This window comes from Vombatus ursinus, unplaced genomic scaffold, assembly GCF_900497805.2.
Source record: "Vombatus ursinus unplaced genomic scaffold, bare-nosed wombat genome assembly UNPS02014799.1, whole genome shotgun sequence".
In the NCBI taxonomy this organism is placed as follows: domain Eukaryota; kingdom Metazoa; phylum Chordata; class Mammalia; order Diprotodontia; family Vombatidae; genus Vombatus; species Vombatus ursinus.
The window spans coordinates 13,184,457-13,205,999 of NW_020954577.1; the positions used below are offsets into that span (position 1 = coordinate 13,184,457).

Here is a 21,543-nt window from a genome sequence, read left to right on the forward strand (position 1 = left end):
TCTTCTCTCCCACTCACTCTACTCTCTCTCCTCTCTCTCTTCTCTCTGTCTTTCTCTCACTCTTTTCTCTCTCACCCTCTTCTCTCTCTCTCTTTCTCTCTCTCCCTTTTTTTAATGACACAACTTTCAATTCCAATGGCCAGAGCATGTCCTACACTTGCAGTCTTCTGAGAAGAATCTTCGTTGCTTTCGTATCATTTCTGCTGACCAGCTTGGCAGCTCCTTTTGAGCATCAGTGAGAAGATGAATGTGTCAATAACCAAGATCTCTGGGAGTTTTCTGATACTGAAAGATGCCAGGTTTGCTGGGACAGTGAGTGCTTTAAAGAGCAGCCAGCCAGTTTGCAAGGAGCTTCCTTAATGATGGTTGGTGCTGTAATTAGAAGAAACCAATCCCTAAGAATCTCCAGAGATGCCTAAGGGCAAGAAACTCATTTCCCCTGTATGCTGGCATCCAAAGATAACAAAGTGCTTTTAACTTAAGAACAGATGGGAGTATTGAGAACGAGAGAAATCTTAATCTGATTGATCAAGACTTGTCTTTCCTAATAGAAAACCAAGACTCCCAAATACACTTGATCATTTTGGGGCAGGATTCACTTTTGTGGTTTATAATCTTCAGATGTTACCAATCTTTGTTCTTGGACTCAAGACTCAAATGCCTAGATTTCTGCATTCTGATTGGATTTAGAGTTGGACACTCTACTAAGGACTTAGGTTCATTAATTGGGCAGGAGATAAGGAAATTACAGGGTAACTTTCCAGTTGAGATAATACAGACGTTTAGTGGGGCTTTAATGGTTAAAAAAAAAAAATCCCTTCTCCACAAGCCAAAGAGATAGTTCTTATTTCCTTTCCTTTCATGATAATAATTGTAGCTAGTCTTTCTGTCCTTTAAGGCTTGCAAAGTACTTTGCATATGCTACATCAATTGATACCAAACAAGGGGAGGACATTCTTATCCTCTTTCAGGATAATAACAACAATACTACTAGAATATCCACCACCACCACCTCTACCACTGCTACTCCAAAATAGGTAGCATTCACCTAATCCTTTATGACTTAGGAAGAACTTTTTAAGTTACCTTTTTTTTGATCCCCACAAGAGTTTTCTGATTTTAAATCCGATGTCTTTTCCACTACGTTAAGATTCAAGGGTTATAGTAAGTCAACAGCACATTAGGAGCCAACAAACCACTATATGATCTCTTATGATTGAACCAGTATATGATCTTATGATGTGAGCCCATATTTATGATCTCTTACAATTGAACAGCAAAGAGAAATGATTCATCTTCATTTTAGTCAATGCTGAAAGACTTTTTGCTCCTACAGTATGTGAGTAACATCTTTGCCTCCTTCTATTCTGTGATTCGTACATACACATACACGAACGTACACACATACATGCACACATGTAATATAGTGTAATCTCCAAACAGCACTCCCTCTAAAAACAGCAGCACAGTAGTCCATGAAATTGAAGAATCAGTCAATCAACAAACATGTATTCAGTGCCTACTATGTGCTAAATGCTGGGGATACAAAGGCAAAAAATAATAATAATAAACCAAAAGAAGCACCCCCTTCTCTCAAGGAACTCACAGTCTAACTGGGAAGACTATATGACAAAAAAAAACTGTTTGCAAACTAGATATACATATAGAGGTATACACACACACAATAAATTGGAAATAATCTCTTAGGGGGAAGTTACTAGTGTTAGGAGGAATAATGAAAGACTTCTTACACATTGGGATTACACATGGGAAAACATGTGGGATTTTGGCTGGGACATGAAGGGAGTCGAGGACTCCAGGAGACAAGATGAGGGAGAAGAGCATGCCAGGCATCAGAGACAGCGAGCGGCAATACTCAGAGCTCTGGGGATGGAGCATGGCATATAATGAACAGCAAGGAGGCCAACATTACCAAACCCCAGAGCTCCTAGAGGGGCAAAGGTATTAAGAAGATTGGATCATCTGGAAGGTGCCAGTTATGAACAAACAGAATTTTTGCTTGATTCTGGAGGTAAGAGAGAACCACAGGAGTTTCCTGAATGGTAGAGGGAGTGGCATCCAATGGGCCCTGTTTTGTTGCTGTGCTCCTAGAACTTGACATTACCATGAAGTGGTATGGGTAGACTAGATATTGCTACCTGAAGGAATTATAGGAAACTGTCCTGTTTTCCAGGAGAATCACTGTTGGTTCTAGGTAGAAGAAAGCAGAGTGCCTGCTCAATCCATCACAACCATATCTTGTTAATAAATTAATCCTTCCTGAGGGTAGGCATTTCATTCTTTGTATCTGTATCCAAGGGACCTGGTGCAGTATATGGGACATAGTAAGTGCATGATAAAGGTTCTCTGGCTTGTTTGCCTGATTCCAACCATTCCCATATCTGAACCTCAACTGTTTTTTTGTCTTCTCAATCCAACCTGAAACACTAGAAAACATTCTGTTCTTGCTCAGCTCAGAGAACTTGGTCATGGCATCTGTCAGTGTGTCTATGATCTGGTTCTTCCCTTGTAATTGCAAGAAATAAAGAATTCCTCCAACAAAAAAAAAATCACTGAGGACTGGATCCCTTCTTCAAGTCTGTTCTTGTGATGAGATTAAGCTAGAATGGGTCTGTGTGGCTCAGATGAAGGAAAAGGTTCATTCTCAGACTGGACCACCCTAGCCAGACCTAGAGGAGAGAGATCTGGACTTGGAGACAAGAAGGCTCGGGCCAAATCCTGCCTCTGACACTGTGCCAGCTGTGTGGGCCTAGCCATTTACCCCATGTGAGCCTTTGCTTCCTTATCTCCAAAACTAAGATACATAAATGCCTACCTCATAGGGCTGGTGTAAGACTTAAAGGCAATAATAGTGATGAAACACTTAGCAGATTCCAACTGCATATTAACACGAGCAACAATTACTGTTGTTTGTGCCATTCTAGTCCAGAAACTTTTCGGGCTTGTATTTTGACTCACACTAAGAAGAATGATCAAACCTTTTCTAATGCTTCTCAAAGTGCTCAAAGCTAAGTTCTATGTGAAATAGAATTGTATTTGTGGTCCAAACACCTGGATTCAAATCACAGCTCTGCTACTTCTTGTGTGATCTGGGTCCAATTTTTAATCTTCCTGGGCCTCAGTTTCTTCAGCTGTAAAATGAAGGGGCTGGACTTGATCTCAAAGGTCCATATAGCTAGGAGAGAGAAATTGGCATTTATATAATAGTGTCAGGTTGCAATATAGAGAGAAATTCCATTCAGTTTTTCAGTTGTCATTGAAAGTTCTTTGCACTAGATCAGAAATTATGCTGCCATCGGATGAAGTCCATGCAAGCATGGCCTAAATGGAGTGTGTGGGTAGAATTGGGAGGGGGGAATGGTGGAGAGAAAAGGGAGAAGTTTGAGACATCATGGGATCAGAATGGATAGAACTTGGAGACTGGCTAGAAGTGGGGCACAAGGCAGAGGGCAGAGTCAAGGACCATCTGAGTTTCCAAACCTTTGAGCCTAAGATGGTGGCAGTGCCCTTGACAAAATGAGTTCTGGAGAGATGTGGGTTGAATAGGTAGATTTAGAAGTCATGCTATAGAAGCTATCACTGAATCTGTTGAAGCAGATAAGATCCCTAAAGAAGAAAGTGGAGAGAAAGGAGGGTCTTGAACCAAAATGTAGGAAACATTTATGTATTGGAGGGGAGGAGATGGATGACGATTCGGTAGAAGAGACTGAGAAAGAATGGTCACACCAAGAGGAAATCCCACAGAGAGCAACATCGTAAAAGTTAAGGAAAGAAAAAGCACCCAGAAGGAAGAGGTATTCAAAAGTATCAAAGGTTACAGAGAAAGACAAGGACAAGAAGAGCTGAGAAAAGGTCATTGGTTTCGGTCGTTCAGAGATCATTGCTATTTTTAGAGAGAAGAGAATCCAGAAAGTCTAGATTGCATGAGACTGAGAAGTAAGTGGATGGTGAATCATTAGAGATGGTATGCTAAGAAATTGGCAGAGAAAGGGAGGGGGAATTCAGAGAATGAATTTCAATAGATGGTAGGTAAAGTGGAGGATTTTTAAGACTTGGGAATACATTGTGTGGTTGTAGGCAGCTGAGAAGTAACCTGCTAGAAGGGCGGGGGGAATAAGAGAGGGAACGGGGAACAACAGTGGAACAGCCCTCCTAGAAGGGTTGAAATCAAGATCTCAAGTGGGTGGGTTAGACTTAGCAAAGGAGAACAGCCACCTATCTCTTAGTGGGTAGAAGAACCTTATGAGGGAAGTGAGGGAGTTTACCATAGATAGTATTTATTTTCTCAATTAAAAAAGAGGTGATATCCTTTGCAGAGAAATAATTGAGGGCAGGGTTTTGTTGATGGTGTTGATGACATCATTAAAACCTGAATTATTGCCAATTAGCTTAATGAGTTTGGATTCAATTCAATTGCACATATTTGTTTTCTACAGTGCGCCAGGCCCTTGGGGAAACAAACACAAAAATGAAACAGCCCCTGCCTTCAAGTAGCTTACATTCCATTGAAAGGGATAAAACATTAGCACAGATAAACCAATATAAAATAGATACAATGTTTCACAAAGTAATTTCAAAAGGAACAGAGATATAATAGTCAGGGCAATGCCAAAGGCATGTTGATGGTGGCATTGGAGCTGCACTTTGAAGGAAGCCCAGGATCAGTGATATCAGTGGTAATCAGGATCAGGATAAAAGCTCAGAAGAATTAAGATGAAATTATTGTTCGGTTGTTTCAATTGTGGCTGACTCTTTGTGACCCCATTTTGGGGTCTTCTTGGCAAAGATACTGGAGGGGTTTGTCATTTCCTTCTCTAGCTCATTGTACAGATGAGAAAACTGAGGTAAACAGGGTGCAGTGACCTTCCCAGGGTCACACACTTAGTAAGTATCTGAGGTCAGATTTGAATTCTGAAAGATGAGTCTTCCTGACTGGCACTCTATCCATTGTGCACTTAGCTGCCCAAAATGAAATTACAAGGGAGGAATTACCCAAAGACCATTGGAATGGCAAAATTATGAATAAATCTGATCACATTTGGGGCTGGAAGAATAAATCAGAAACTTAAATCTCTCTTAAGAGAATGAAGAGGGATTAAATGAAGAGGGATTCCCAGCTACCAGAATGGTTGACTGCCTTCCCAAGGGCCTCCATTCTCCACAACTGGGCACTCCATCTGTACTTACAGGGGCAGCATCATCCTAGGTTTGCCTGGGATCAATGTGACCATTGGGTAGGAGATATACTAGGACTCCTTGAAGGCAGATAGGGCTTTACCGTTGTCCTTGTACCTCCAGCTCCTGGTCTAGGACTGAGTACATAGTAGGTGTTTAATAAATGCCTGTTGATCTTTGATTGAACAACCCCCTGAAAGCAAGAGTGAAGGCATCTTGGATTTGTTGTCTTCCTCTGTTTTGCTCTGACTTCGCAACCATATTGGCTATGGTGCTATGTCTCAGTTCTCTGAGATCCTATAGTATTATCCAACTAACACCTAGGAAACAATTGAAGAAAATTTGGATGGAAAAGGAAGGTTCTGACTTGAAGAAAAAGGTTAATGGTGTCTTGTAGAGTAAGGAGATCAAATACATGAAATGAATTCAAATGTGGAAAAGAGAAGAGTGAGGGCATTCCAGGCAGAAAGAAAGGAATCCACAAAGATACAGAGCAGGATTAGCCATATAGACAAAGGGCTAGTTAGGAACATGACTAATGATGTCAGTGTGGATTGGGGAAAGGAGGAGAGCTTTACAAGGGAAAATACGTGACAGACAGAGAAGACTGGCTGGTCACATGCTGAGACAGAGCCATGAGAGGTGGATGTCAGGAGAAATTGATGAAAGCCTCCACTGAGGAGGGGCCACAACCTGGCCACTCCTTTTCATCCTATGGAGTCTCTTATTCTTGTCCCCCAATTATTCTTCCAATGAGGATCTTCCCAGTGGGTTGAAGGGTCTTCCTCTAGGTCTACATGTTCTCTGCAGCATGTTATCCTGACCAGGGCAATATTCCTCCAAAAGCCTACTTAAAGATTGATAGCCTTTCCTTCTTACTCATGGCATCCAACTCAAATTCAAAAGCTTCAGGCCGCCATGTTAACTTGGAAATTTGAATGTAGTGGAAAAAATGGTTTTATACACACACACACACACACACACACACACACACACACACAGAAATACACACGTATACACACATGCACACATATATTTAGGACAACTAGGTGATACCGTGGTTAGAGTGCCAGGCCTGGAGTTGGGAAGACTCATCTTCCTGCATTCATATCTGTCCTCAGACATTAGTTATGTGACCCTGGGAAAGTCACTTCACCCTGTTTGTCTCAGTTTCCTCATCTGTTAAAAAGAGCTGGTAGAGGAAATGGCAATCCACTCCAGTATCTCTGCCAAGAAAACCCCAAATGGGGTCACAAAGAGTCAGACATAACTGTAAAACCACAGAAGAATCAAAACATATACTTGCACACAGGTACATGGTTTTGTTGTTGTTGAAGATGTATGGATACATGCATACATGTGCATTTGTATCGAATATGATCATTTAGAGTGCCAGGAAAGATCAAGACTATTCCTAGGTTGATGTGAGGGTTTTGAAGACAAGGTCCCACCCAATCCCCCATCCCTATTAATCAACCAAACAATAAACACTTATTAGGCCCCTACTATGTGACAGATACTATACTAAGCACTGGGGATACAAAAAAAAAGAAAGGCAAAAGACAGTCCCTAACCTCAGAGAGATTACAATATAATTGTGGAGACAACTTGCAAACAAATATATACAAAGCAAGCTATATACAAGATAATTAGATTAAAAAAAAAAACTAAGAGAGGGAAGGCATTAGAACTGAGAAGGATTAGGGTAAGTCTGTAGTAAGAGATAGTATTTCAGTCGAAACTCAAAGGAAGCCAGAGAGGTCAGTAGTGAGAGAGGAGGTGGAAGGGCTTTCCAGGCATGGGGAACAGCCAGAAAAATGTCTGGAGCCACGAGATGGAGTATCTTGTTCATAGAATAGTCAAGAGGCCAGTATCACTGGGTTGAAGAACTCATGTTGGAGTGTAAGGTAAGAAGACTGGAAAGGCAGGAGGAGGCTGGGTTATGAAGGTCTTTGGATGTCAAGCAGAACATCTTGCATTTGACCCTGGAGGCAACAGACAACCACTGGAGTTTACTGAGTAGGGGGATGCCATGATCAGACCTGCCCTTTAGGAAAATCACTTTAGTGACTGAATGGAGGAAGAATGAATGTATCCCTTTTATTCTGACCACTTTTATATGGAAGGTAGCCTTGGAAGCCTAACAAGTAACTGTTTTAAAGGAAGAAGGAACAGTCTGAACCCTTGGCTTGGTGATAGTTAGGGGTGAAGGAGGCTATGGGCTCCTTCTGTCTATAAATATATAGATTTACATTAACCTCAGATCCCTTTCAGCACCAGCTGGTGGAGCCACTGTGTCTGCCCACTGGCAGCCTCAATGAATCACTGCTCACCCCCTCAAAGCACATACCCTAGGAAATCACCCTGAGTCACATTGCTTTGGGGACAGTTATTGTTTTTAAAAAAAGTCACAGAAATTCTCATTCTACGTGGATTTATCCCCATTCAAAGAACTCTCTGCACCGATAAAAGTGGAACAGCATTTTTCAAAGTATCAGGGAACAAGGAACAATGTATGTAGGAAACTCCATTTCTACCCCCCCTCAAAGTCTCTTATAAACTGCAACTGTTAGGATTTCAATTTAAATTATATGAAATCAATCATCTTAGATAATAGTATGTGTGCGTGTGTGTGTGTGTGTGTGTGTGTGTGTGTGTGTGAGAGAGACAGACAGAGAGAGAGAGAGAGAGAGAGAGAATATGAATGCAAACCACTTGAGGCAACCTTCCAAGGATGGGTTATTTGTCTATTGGATTTAAGAGACACTAATTTATAGGTCTCCAAGTAACTGAAGTTCAACGAATAACCGGAAAAGAGATAATTAATTATGTATGAGTTACACGGTAACAGTTGTAGAAATCTGTGATTTTATTATCACGGAAAATTCCTAGACTATCTCTAATAGATAATAAGTCTTAGAGAGTCTCCTGAGACAATGAGAAGTTAAAGATCATGCTCCAGATCGCACAGCACTGGCTCTTTAGTCAGAGGTCCTGGGTTAAAATCTAGACCTGCCACATGTTCCTCTGGGACCTAGGACAAGTCACTTATTCTCTCCAAAAGAGAGAATTAGACCAGATGACCGCTAAGGCTCCTTCTAGCTTAGATTTCATTTGAGCTACATTCTACGTGCACACACACCTGGTAGGAGGTGCAGAGTACGTCCACCCAGATGCAGCTCTCCTAGGGCAGGGACTTTCACTGTGACATTTCGACATCCCCAGCACACAATCTTGTGTACAGCAGGTGTTTTGCAGCTGTTTGTTAAATGAATAAATGAGTGAATGCATGAAGCCCATTAACACAGGTGTTGATGGCTTTCCACACTTAGGTGATCCTCTTACTGTATCTGAAAGAGAACGAATGTCACCTTGATCTGTAGCTTGTTCCACAATGTGACTGATTTAGGAATGATGTCAAATTCAAATAAAAAGTGTCCTTGGGAGAAGGAGTTTGACCTTTGACCTTTGATTTAGGGAGTCACCATAATTCTTGGCAAGACTTGCCATCCTGGAAGTAACCATCAATATCAACTACTACAACATCATTATTCAGCCACTGACTTGCTTAACAAGGACCTTCTATGTGTAGGGCACTGGGTTGGACACTTTAAAAAAAAAACCTAGTTTTTAGAAGTTGAAAAAATTTGAGAATGGTCAGCTTTTTTCATTCAAATTCATCATAATTCTTCCAGTATATTTTTTTATATAAAATATCAGGAGAATGGAAGCTCCTTCTTGACAGGAACTATTTTTTTTTTTAATTTCTTGGTCTAGCACAGTGCCTGGCCTACAGTCGGCATTTTCTAATGCTTGCTAAATTGGATTGAATTGAGCGCAGAATCACAGATTCAAAACTGGTTTCGACCTTAGAGACCATTAGTTCAACATCCAGAGAGGTGATTTGGCTGTTTTCATCCTTATCTGTAATAGCAGCACAGTGCTGGAAAGGACTAAATGTTTTCTAAACATTTCTTGCCTGACTGTCCCAGATTACAAAATTATGAACAGTGCCGGTATTTGAAGGCAAGTCTCCAGGCTTTAAAGGCAGGTTTCTTTAGGAAAAGAATACAAAGCATTGACTTGTTTGTAATTTCATAATGACTGATATATACAGACTAACTTTTGAAATTTCATATTTATTTCATTTAAAATAATGAAAAAATCACTGTTGAAAGTTGTCATTGCTCTTTTCAACAAAGCAGGACAAGTTCTTGAGAGGTGTTGGAAGTATTTGGTGAGGAAATAGACTGAGGAGATTGAGTTTACACAAAGGCAGAGGTCTGAAAAGGAATCTTTTAAAATAAAAAACAAAACTTTATTTGAGAAAGAGACTGATAACAGAAGGCAAATGGTGTACATACAAACAGGATATATTTACAACACAAAACATGATCTCACCCATGTGGGTGTAAATTATAATAAATACAGTTGATTTTAAATGTAAGAGACATTTCTCAATTAGAACTAAAAGGATTCAAGCCCAGCTTTCCTTTTTTCACTAGTTCCAGGTAGTTTCTTGATGAAATTGACTGAATTTCCATTTCAACATAGCTCAAGTCTGGTAATCAACCTGATGCCGCTCTCCAAATGATGCTATAAAACAGAGCTTGATTGTTGTTGTTGTTAGACAGACACACCTTGGGAAATCAATTATACGTCTCTCTGCTAGCAGGGTCGTCCTTAAAGAAGACGTATCTTAAAAGACCCACTATCTTCTTCCCACCCAATCCCCCTCTGAAACAGGATAAAGGCTTTCCAGGAAATGACTCCTCATAAGATGGAAAAACAAACACTTTTTTTAATTGCCATATTTTGTGGTACCATTGTTCTTTTCTATCCAGAAAAGACAGGTATATCACTTTAATATGACCAATTGGCTGAATGCAACAATAGACTGGTGAAAGGAAAATTCTTTTCTGTTTTGGGGGGATGTCAAATCTTTAGGCTTTTCATTACATAGCAAACTCATTCTATGTTCTATGGTTCCAAGATTTCCTTTAGGTTGTTTTAATTTGGTGCTGATATTTTAAAAAAGAAAAAAAAAGAAAGAAAAGATAGTGTATCTTTAGATACCATCATATTTTAAAGTGTTTTTTTTTTAAATATCACAGCAAAATGTAAACACCACATGCCCATGACGTGCATTGGAACAAGTCAATGCTGGGCAGCCTGGTTCTCTCGAAACAGGATCCTGTACCCTAAAATGCCTTGGATTGAGAAATATAAATATTTGGATTTAAAAAAAAACACAAATTCTTGGTCAGTTTTGAATTATCCATATTAAAGGGGGCTTAATACAATGAACCTTTAACTAGTTTAACCAGAGTAAACCTATAAAACAAGGCAAACATCAAAAAGGAACATGAAGGAAATATTTCATTGGAAAACTTCCTTAACAATTTCCCTGCTTGAGTTGTTATTTTCTTAGACAATAAATCAATTCATGGAGTGCCCTTTAAAAACAGAGAGTTGAATACTGTCCTCCCCACAATTTTTCCCCCTACATTCCTTAGTACACGAATCACTTGGACTTCCTGTTTCCATAAGGCATTTCCTGTCCAGTCTCATAGAATCACTTTTTTTGTAGAACGGCAGAAACCTGACAAAGAATTGACTTAAGTAGATAGCATCTTCCAACGAATTCCGAGTTGTTGGGATCTTATAGCTTCAGAGGACACAATCTCCATGAAGGTGCTCTATATACAAATGGTAGGTTGGCTTGTTGTGTTTCTCCTTAAGCCTGACCTTCCGAATTTTGGAATGCTCTTTTGTCGTTTTACCTCTATCTGCTCAAACTGTTTTTAGAATGCCATTTTTTTTTTCATGAGACTGCCATCTTGAAGATTCTAGAACCACGGCCTAGGTATCTGACCTCATTTTTCTTCTCTTTTGAGAACAATGTCATGGCCAACTTTCACATTTTGGTGGTCCCATGGTGCTGTCTATTACTGAACACATGGCTCTACCATGGGATCTGGTTAAAGCAGGGTGGTGCCTGTCTATCATTCTTTATCCAGTTTTGTGTCTGCTTCACGGGAATGTGTCTCTCTAGACGATGTCATCAGAAAACCCAGGAGAAAGTCAACTATGCAATGAAAAAATCAGACAAGCTACAATATAAAAAATAAAACTAGGACTCCAATCTGCTTCTTTACAACCACCTGTAACTCTAATATGTTCAATTACTACCAATGCACACAAATCCAAGGTCAATGGCGTTTACGCCAGAACCTTTCTACAGAAGGAAGGGAAAAGGAAGAAACAAAAAGCTACCCTTAACAGTGTCTGAGACTGCAGTATGATACATTATATACATAGGAGTCAAGGTCAAAATCAATGTGTGAGGACAAAACGAAAAAGGGAGAGAGCAAGAGAATGCTTCATTGATCACGCCTGGAGCTGACTCCTGGAGTGGCTGATCTCAACATGGGGGATACAACCAACTGTGGATTTTCTTCCGTGAGAAGTTAACAGATGGGACAGAGTCCAGGGCCAACAGAATGTCTATCGTTAACCCAAGGACAGAAGGGATGGAATCTTAGTGAAACAGGTCTCTTTCCATTAGTCGATGCTCAAAGAACCCTCTCTACATTGAAAATGTACATACAGAAATGCCTGCCTTGGTGGGATGCTTTAAATTCTCAAACCAAACTCCCAGATCGACGCAAGGCTAGGAATTGATCTTCTCTTTCCGTGACCTAATCGTGGGCAGAGCTTGGTGTTCAGATAATAACCTTAATTACAAATCCTGGCGCCAAATCCTTGCCTATTACCTGTTGTACCAAAGCAGCCTGCTCCCCAGATTCCATTTGCTGGGGCTGAGTATCATCGTCACTGTCCAGGGGTTCCTCTTTTATTTTCACAGCCCCCAAGGGGGGTCCCCGTTGGCCGTCATCTGGGCCCAAGCTGCTGTCACTCCGAACACTGCTGGTGCTGGAGGGAGCCCGGTCTTCTTGCATGGGCTGGTCTCCATGAAGCTCCTCTTCCGATTCTTCCAATTGGCTTCCTGGCTGTTTCAGTTGCTCAATGGACTTGGAAAGCATCTGGAAGAGAGTGGCGAAGTTTTAAAGCAATTTCAACTCCATGGGAACAGAGAAGCCAAATGGTCATTTTGCTCTACACTTACATTTTTCGAATGGGTCAATTTGTAACTTAACTTTCATTAACAATGCTAGAGCTCAGGCCACCGGGAGACTGTCCCCATCATTCCACTGTGCCTATGGAGGGGAGGAGGCCTCTACAAATTAACACAGATGATACTTCTCTTCAAAGTCCCTTAGAAACACAGAAAGATGGAAAGGAAAACTTTCAGCGTGAAACATGAAATTGCCACAAATATGGGATTTACCGAGGCATTTTTATGCACATCAACTTGTGAACAATATTCCTTGCAAAAAGGAAAAAGCAGCGAAAAATTTCCACAAGGATCCCACATCTGATGTTAACCGCCATAAGAAATTGTCAATAATAATATAATAATTTAATATAAAATTATCTTATAATAATTTAACATTCTAATAATAGAATTTGCAGATAATAATATCTGTAAATTGCAGGAGCACAAAGTTAAGGAGTTCATCCTGAATATTCAATTCAGTATGGATCCCAACAGTCCCCAAATAAATTATCATCTTAAATGTCTCTGAAAACCAAGAATATAAGAATACCCAGTTGTAAAATTCTGAGTTTTAGAGAAATTTAGTTTGCTTAAACTTAAAGAAAAATAAACTGAATCGTGTTGCTAACTTCAGTTTTATAAATTATTTCCAGACATAAGCTACCTTTCATTCTCTCCCAAATTCTCCCTGTTTCCTTCCTCCCATTTCATTTAGATATGTCTCTATCCTTGAAATTTTCACCTTTTCTCTTTTCTAAAAATAACCTGGAAAAAAGAAAACAGACAAATCTCTTTCAAAGTTGATTAAAGGAGGAAGGAGAACCAGGAGACTGAGTTGTACAAAGGCTATAATAATGTAAATGTAAAGAACACACCAAGGGAGCCAGATGTTGAATCTTTATAAGGCTTAATTTGGGCCCCAGGGAAGAGATAAGGAAGCACCTCTCTCTGGGGTCAGGTAGGGATGGATCAGAAGTGCAGAATTCTGCATATTCTGGTAGATTTTGCCTTCTTTCAAAAAAAATGACAGTTACTCCCCATTTAATACACCCCACACTGCATTGGGCCTTAGTGATACTAGTACCAAAATGAAAACATGCTTGCTCTCAAGTACCTCGTGGAGGAAACCCTTCCCAGTAGCTGAGTCTGCCAGTGTATGCCACATTTTGTACCTCCAGTCCATCCCTGCCTAACTTCTGAGAGAGATGCTTCCTTATCTCTTCCCTGGGGGCAAAATTAGGCCTTTGGGGCTACTTTTCACTTACACCATCATAGCCTTTGTAGAAGTCAATAGCCTTGTTCTCCTTTAAACAACTTTTATAGAGATTTGCCCTATTTTTTCCAGGCTACTTTTAAGAAAGTGAAAAGGTGAAAATGTTAAGGGTAGAGACATGTCAATGAAATGGGAGGAAGGAAACAGGGAAAGCATCTTTTTGGGGCAGAGCATCATGACTGGTTTTTTCTCTATTCATCAAAGTCTCATGAAAGCCTGTGGAGTCAAACAAGACAGAAGCCGACACCACTAATGCTTTGAACAGAACTTGGGCTTGCAGAAGTTTGTAAAATAATCACCAACTGGCTCAAAAACATGGTGAAGAGTGAGAGTCCTGAGAGGATTGCAGATTTTACTCATCAATTCCTCACATACTGAAAATTAACAAACCATAATTGCTTCATGTTCGTTCACTGATTCAACTAATGAGTCCCCAGGCATTTCTGTATCAGGCATGATGCCAGGCATTGAAGACACAAATAAAGTCGAAAACACGCATTCTGGGGGAGAGGCATAACTTATACATAGGTCTAAGCACAGAATACAAGATAAATAGGATGTCCTGAAAGTCTTAATGCATTTTAAAACAGTATGCCCACTATATTGAATAGATGAAAGGTAATGTTAGGCAGAGGCATCAGTGTTTGGGAGGACCACGGACAGCTTCCTTTAGGAGGTGAGATTGAACTTAGAGGCTGGGGTGAGGGGGCAGAGGAATCCATACATAAGGGACAGATAGGAGATGGAGTGCTGTATTCAAGGAACTGCAAGAAAGCTAGTGTGGCTGGATCATAAAATGTTTAGAAGGAGTTAGGTAGAAGAAGACCAGAATGGTAGAAGGGCCTGGCTTATGAAGAGTTTTAAGTGTCAGAGGGAGTAGGGAGCCAGCACAGGCCACGGAGCATTGAGAGTGAGCTCAGGGAAATGAACATTTGCCTAACAAGAGAGAGAACTGGCTTTGGACCTTGGAATGTGGTGACTCCCAGGGCCAAGCTCAGGGTGATTATCTGATATGATTCACTTTCCCTAAGGGATCACTTCACCACCCCTTTCCCCAGGCATACATATCACCAAAGATAGACCAGATTAAAAACCCTTCCCACACAACCTGGAGAGCCACAAATATAGCTCAGGTACGTGCCATGGGATTAACTTTCCTATGTCACATCCGTGGTTGAAGAGGAGACTGTGAGGTCTATGTCAAAAGTATTTTTCTAAAACATTAACTTGCACTGGTTTTTAGAAGACATGAAAATATGTCATCAACAATGGTAGAAAGAAAGACCTGGCAATAATCCTCAAGTTGAGAAATCTATAAGTAAATGTTTGAAAAAGGAGTCAAGACCACACCTGATCAGAATCCTGGCTTTAAGATGTACCTGAATGCCTTGTCCTACCTTCCTCCTCCTCACCCTGCCTCATCCTCTAGAAGTACACAAGGACATGATAATCTCTCTAAAAAGAAAAGAATAACTAAACATTCCCAACTCACTGCAGGAAACATGAAGTAAGCTGACAACTGAGAAAGATAGTACAACAGGACCAGAAAGCACTCTATGACTAAGTGACCTTGCTCCAATCTCAGAATTGCTGAGATATTTATAAGATGATTTTTCTTCCCATCCTTCCAATTTCCTTCTCATCATTGCAACTACTCAACTCAACAAGACCAAGTTCCTTTGTAAAGGCACATCTACAGCAATGCTCATATCTCCCATGCATAAGTAAAGAACATAAAAGAGTTGTTCATAGAAATGACCAAGGAGATAATGAAAGAAAAAGTACCACTGTCAAACAAGGAATACCACAGAAAAACAAAGGGAGTTGGCTCCTCCCACGGAGGGCATCTTGTGCAGAGCCCAAAGGGAAGGGAGATTTTCTATAGATAGTGAGGTTGTCCAGATGTCCCTGTTTCTGGATAAATCTACGCTTTTTGTCTCAAGGCCTAGAATACTGCAGAGCCTTCTAATCCAGATCTAGGGCTACTCAAAAGAGATTGACCCAGCAAGTCACACAGGGTAGCCTAACTGGATGAAGAATCAACCAACTAATCATAAAATAATTTCAAGTTCCAATTCTATACCTGGCACTATCCTAGATGGAATGGATAGAATCATTAAAAAACTTGCATTTAGTGGAAAACCTGTATGTATGGATGAATTTTGTTGTTGTTCAATTGTTTCAGTCATGGGGGTCTTCTTGGCAAAGATACTGGAGTGGTTCACCATTTCCTTCTCCAGCTCATTTTATAGATGAGGAAACTGAGGTCAACAGGGTTAAGTGGCTTGCCCAGGGTCACACAGCTACTAAGTGTCTGAGGCAAGATTTGAACTCCCCCACACACATACACATATGGATGTGTATATGTGTGCACATGGGTATGTAATTTGTGTAATACACACATATTTATATATACACGCACAACCCAAAGCAGAGTACTTTTTTGGGAGGAAAACAGTAGCAATTGAGGGAAAAAAAACCTCATATACAAAGTGACATTTTAACTGAACTTTGAAGAAAGATAGGTATTCTAAGAGGCAATAGTGAAGGTGCAGAGCATTCATGCCATGGGCAAAAATCGACATATAAGTTAGACAACATGCCTATTTTACAAGTTAGGTTGACATACAGTTGGATAGGCAGGCCAGTAAAGTAATCATTGCACATGTCAAGGATGGACACCATATGTGGACAATGGCTGCATCTCGACCTGGAGAATAAGAACAGCAGGGTCTCACTTGGGAAATTGCACATCACCCTATCTTTTCCACATGAACCTTCTCCCAGAAATGCTAGCTGACTATCAAACATGGAAAATGAAGATCTCAGAAGACACTGTGGGTGACTTATGAGGCAATGGAAATAAGAATGGTGAATGTAATTAATCAATCAACAAGTAATTATTAAGCCCTTTCTCTGTGCCAGGCACAGGACTAGCCAATAATATACTAGTCACAGGGATCTTTACTCAACAAGTAGTATACAAAAGGTCACCAAGAACCTGTACGTGCAGAACAGGAAGTAGGCTGGTGCCATAAAAATGGCCTAACGTCATCAATGATCAATTTGAAGGCAGTACAGTTTGTCATCGAAGAGCTATTTCCAGGCCTAGACCATGAGTTCTTCTCTTTTTCTTGTGCAATGGACCCTTCTGGTGGAAGTGTGGTAAAGCTTATGGACCCATTCTATGAAAAATTCTTTTTAGATGCAAAAAATAAAACATGTAGGAATAACAAAGAAACCAGCATTTTGAAATACAATTATCATAATTTTGTTTAAAATCAAGTTAATGGATTCTGGGTTAAGAATCCCTAACCTAAAAGAAGGCCCCTATAAGCCTCTACAGTGGTTTCACACAGAATCCCAAAATTTCCAAGCTTGAAGGAAGTTTTGAACTTAGCAAAGTTTATCATTACAAGAATTCTCTCAACAACCTACCTGAAAAAAAAATCTATCTGTAGCTTTCAACTGAAACCCCTAGTGATGAGGGAACCCACTACTCTGAGATAGCCTAGTCAGAGAACAAGATTGACAAGATTCACATAGGATGAGAAGGTGTGGAAGGGCTGCGATCTGGTTTGAGAAAGGAAGATCACTGATTAAAGTATCAAAATGTCATTCCAGCAACATCCTACACATGGGATGCTCCATGGTATGTCTCCTTTGCATCTTCCCAGCAAAGGGCTGGAAGCCACATGGACAAATTCTACCTCAGTCTTCCATGACTCCCGTTACACCTGGCAGGTGCATCTGATCTCCCTAAAGTACAAAAGAGTCCAAAAATAGTGAAGTAAAGAGGTTCAGTGGAAGCTGTGGAAAAAGCTCCTTTCCTGACTTCCCTCCCCTCCCCACTTTTATCTCACTGCCCCTTCCCTTCCTGTGCTCACAGCTCCAGCCAAAATTAGTTTGTATTTAATTTGCATTTATTTTTGGTGTGCACACATTGTATCCCTTTTTAGGATATCCATTCCTCCCTGATGAAAGGAAGGAGATCCCATTGTTTTCTTACATCCCTGGGGTCTAGCAAAGTGCCTAGCACATAATTATACACTTAATAAATGCTTCTTGACTGACTGATGAGGAGGGAGTTAGAGGAGCAGTGGATGCAAAAGGTAGTAAGTGACTTGTGAACTTTTTCTTTTTGTACACTGAAAAGTCGGATATGGCAGTTTAATCATAAAATGTCTCATAGGAGGAAGAAACTCAATTACGTTTTGCAAAGAAAGTCTGTGAAGGTAGACTGTGACAAAGTGGTTAAACTGGTCATGGACTTGGAATCCACTGGGGTTTGTGAGATAGTGTGACATAGTGGATGAAGGGCTGGCCTTGGAACAAAGAAGATGTGTGTTCATATCCTACCTCAGACACGTTCTCTTGGGCCACTGAGTAAATCATTTCATGTCAAAGTTGCAAGGAAGATCCTGACCCACATTGGTAGAAATAATTTCCTCACTATCCATTCTCTATACAAGTCAAGTTTCTACCACTATCCCCATCAAACAAGAGTTAGAGGAGACAGCTCAACACAGAGGAAATTTTCACATTGTATATTGTTTGTTTATCCCAAGGTGTTTTTGTTGTTGTTTTAAATAATCAGATTCCTCCATCTGATTTTGTCTTCCTTGATTTTCCACTACTCAGGAAGCATCCATGGATTTCATTCAGGCTTGAATCTTCTTTCAAATAACCCTTTCTTTCTTTCTCTCTCTCTTTCCCTTCCTCCTTTCTTCCTTCTTTCCTTCCTTCTTTGTTTCCTTCTTTCTTTCTTTTCTTCCTTTTCTTTCTTTTTTCTTTTCTTTCTTCAAATGTGTCTGCTGAGGTATATTTCAGCTAAGTAAGTACAAAGGTTGTAAGGAAAGCTCCTTGTTTTCACAGTGAGATGGCTTCATCTTGATGTTTCACACATCTGGAGGTGATTGCCTCCAACAGTCTGGCTGTTGGTTCGCTGGCTTGCAAATCCATGCTAGAACATGTGTGTGACAGAGAAACGTGCAAATCTCTGTGACTCACTGCTGTCGACCTCGACCCATCTGTAAAGCATCCTGTCCTCCAGTTGTTCAACATCAGGTGAGCTACTCTAGCCAGGCATCCAGCTGAGATTAAGGGAAATTCTGCAGCCCAATTAGGAAACATCTTTTTTCCCTCCCCTTTTATCTGTGCTCTGACTCATCTGTCAGTGGGGCTCTTTCTCTTCACACTATTGGACAACAATGACTCTGAAAGCTCATAAAGCCAGCAGCAGCCCTAGTCAATGGTGGGTTTGAACTTAAAAAAAAAAAAAGGACAGATTTTACAGAGACAGGAGACAGGATATTGTACGGATTTGGTCATTCCTTTAAAGCTCTCAAAATATTACCACCAGATCTCTCAAAAATCTATCTAGCCAAAGGGATTAACTATATGTTGGCAACCTCCCAGATTGCATCTGGGTTCATCCCATGTCTCTCCTCCCCATCTTCAACATTTCATAATTCCATTAATAAGGACTGCAATAAATGAAATTCTACCTACTATAGGCTAAACCCTCTAAAGTTACCTTCTATTTACTGTCTATATGTTGGATGTACCTAATTATTTGCATGTTGTCTCACTGACTAAAATGTAAACTCTGTGAAGGTAGGACCTGTTCTTAACCTTTCTTTGTGTCCCTAGCAATTATCATGGTGCCTAGAAACTTAAAAAAAAAACATTTAATAAATGTCTCTTGATTGATTCATCTAATTGGGCCATGTCATTAATTAGTAATTGAAAAAATCCTACCCATTTCTCCTCTCAATGCTAAATGGAGATTAGACAATCCATTTCCTAACCTCATTTAAAAGCAGTGACTTGCATCTGTGCTTTTTCAATACAATTTCGGGGTAAGAGGACTACAGTGGGGATCGGGGAATTCACATTCCAGCCCCACCTTCATCACCCCCTCCCCATGTGATGATGGAGAAGTCACTTAGCATTCATTCTCAGATCTTCGTTTCTTTACCTGTAAAATGAAGCATTTGAAAGAAGACGACCTCTAAGAGTCATCTTCTTGATCATCCTGTAATCTACTCCATACTTTCACTTATCTAATAGGAAATTTACATTTACTTCAAACAAATGGAAAAGACTGTCAAGTATATCCCATCTGAACTCGACTCTCTTAAACAGGTAACTTGTTCCTTCCAAAATGGCCAAAGAATTAGCACATACACTGAAAAGAGCACTTTGCAAAGTCTCTTTCAACCTAGGGGATGAGGATTTGGGATTTTTTCCCCAACCTCACATCATAAAGCAGACTTCATTTTGTTTTGGCAGTAGCAGGGATGAATGTAAAAATCTCTCATTTAAAAAATAAAACATTTCCCTTAAGCACCAAGAAAACTTGATTGTAATACAGTGACTCTGGAGTCAGAGGGTCTTGATTTGAATCTAAGCTCTGTTTTTTCAATATGTGACCTTGGACAAGTCACCTTAACCCTCAGTTTCCACTTCTGTAAAATCAGGATGACAACAGCTATGATAGACAGCAGAATTGCTACAAAGCTCCAATGAGATGATATATATATATATATATATATGTATATATGTATGTATGTATATGAAATACTTTTACAAATCACAAAACTAATAAGTGCCTTATTATATTTATCATAAGCAGTATTTATTTAACATGATTATATTTATCATAATAATTTATCTTTTTTATATTAAAATCTGCATTGATCTTGGGATGGAGAGAGACATCTGGTTTCTAAAATCCAATGCCCCTCTCTGTTTTGGAAGGCCTTCAAATATTGAGATACACAAAGAGACAAACAGACAGAGAGACAGAGACAGAGACACACTGACAATTTCAGTAGAGTGTAAGCCCTTAGAAGACAGCAACTGCATTATTCTTTGGCTTTGTTTCCCCAGCACCTAGGACAGGGACCAGCACATAGTAAGTGAGGCAGAGAGGCTTGTGGAATGCCAATAAATGAAAAGAACAATCAAAGGAGTTCACCATTTGCCAAAGGGTTGCTGAACAAGAGGAAGGGCACATGTCAGAATCTAACTACCATTGTTCAAAGTTTAAAGAGATTTGCTTCCAGAAGGCTGGCCCTCAAGTAGTGGTGAAGATGACGATGACGACAATAACAATGACGATGATGACTGGACACAGCAGATCATAAAGTCTCTAATTGTAGTAAGTTCATCTGGACATCAAGCCCAAGTTTGCACCTCTGACACTTCCACCCCTCTCTCCCAGCTTAGCCAACTGGGAACAAAAACAAAACCAATCTCAGTCGTGGTAGCCTTTCAAGTGCTTGAAGATGCCTCTTACATTTCCCCAAATTTTCTCTTCTACATTAATAATAATGGCTGACCTTTGTATAGCACCTATTGTATGCCAGCACCGTGCTAAGTGCATTACAATAATTATCCTCATATGGCCCCATAACAACTGCGGGAGATAGATACTATTATTACCCCCACTGCACAAATGAAGGAACTGAGGCAAAAAAAAAAATTGTGACTTGCCTGTAGTCACACAGTTAGTAAGAGTCTGAGGCTGTACTTGAAATCAGGTCTTCCTGACTCCAGGCCTAGTCACTTAGATGTCTTATGTGCTAAACATCTCCAATTTCTTCCAACAATTCTCACAGCCTTTCCAGAATGCCCTCCTCCAGACACTCATTGGATTATCAATGCCCTTAAATTAAAGATCATTTGATTAGATTTTGAAGACATTAGCCCTAATTATTTTTGGGGGGAAGGGAGGGCAGCCCTGAGATTTCAGAGGTTTAGCGATCACTCAACTTTTTTTTACCCCAGGGCAGATAAACAACTATTCTGCAACTTAACAGTCTCAGACAGAGTTGCCTGGGTACCAAGAGAGGTAAGTGACTTGCCCAGGGTTCCATGGTCAGAGGTAAGACTTGAATCCAAGGCCCTCAGGACTCTGAAGTCAGTTTTTGATCCACTATGCCACAAG

General features: G+C 40.2%; 1 protein-coding gene across 15 annotated transcripts in view; it reads right to left on the reverse strand.

Moving 5' to 3' along the window:
- The window catches only part of HDAC9 (histone deacetylase 9), a 698,100-nt gene that overhangs the window by 356,839 nt on the left and 319,718 nt on the right, over positions 1-21,543 (reverse strand). Inside the window, exon 13 of one of the 15 annotated variants that reach the window (XM_027872089.1) lies at positions 11,973-12,242. The exons of the other annotated variants lie outside the window; for them this stretch is intronic. Coding sequence (XP_027727890.1) covers positions 11,973-12,242 — 270 coding nt within the window. The remainder of the gene's footprint in view (positions 1-11,972; positions 12,243-21,543) is intronic. 15 annotated transcript variants of the gene reach the window in all.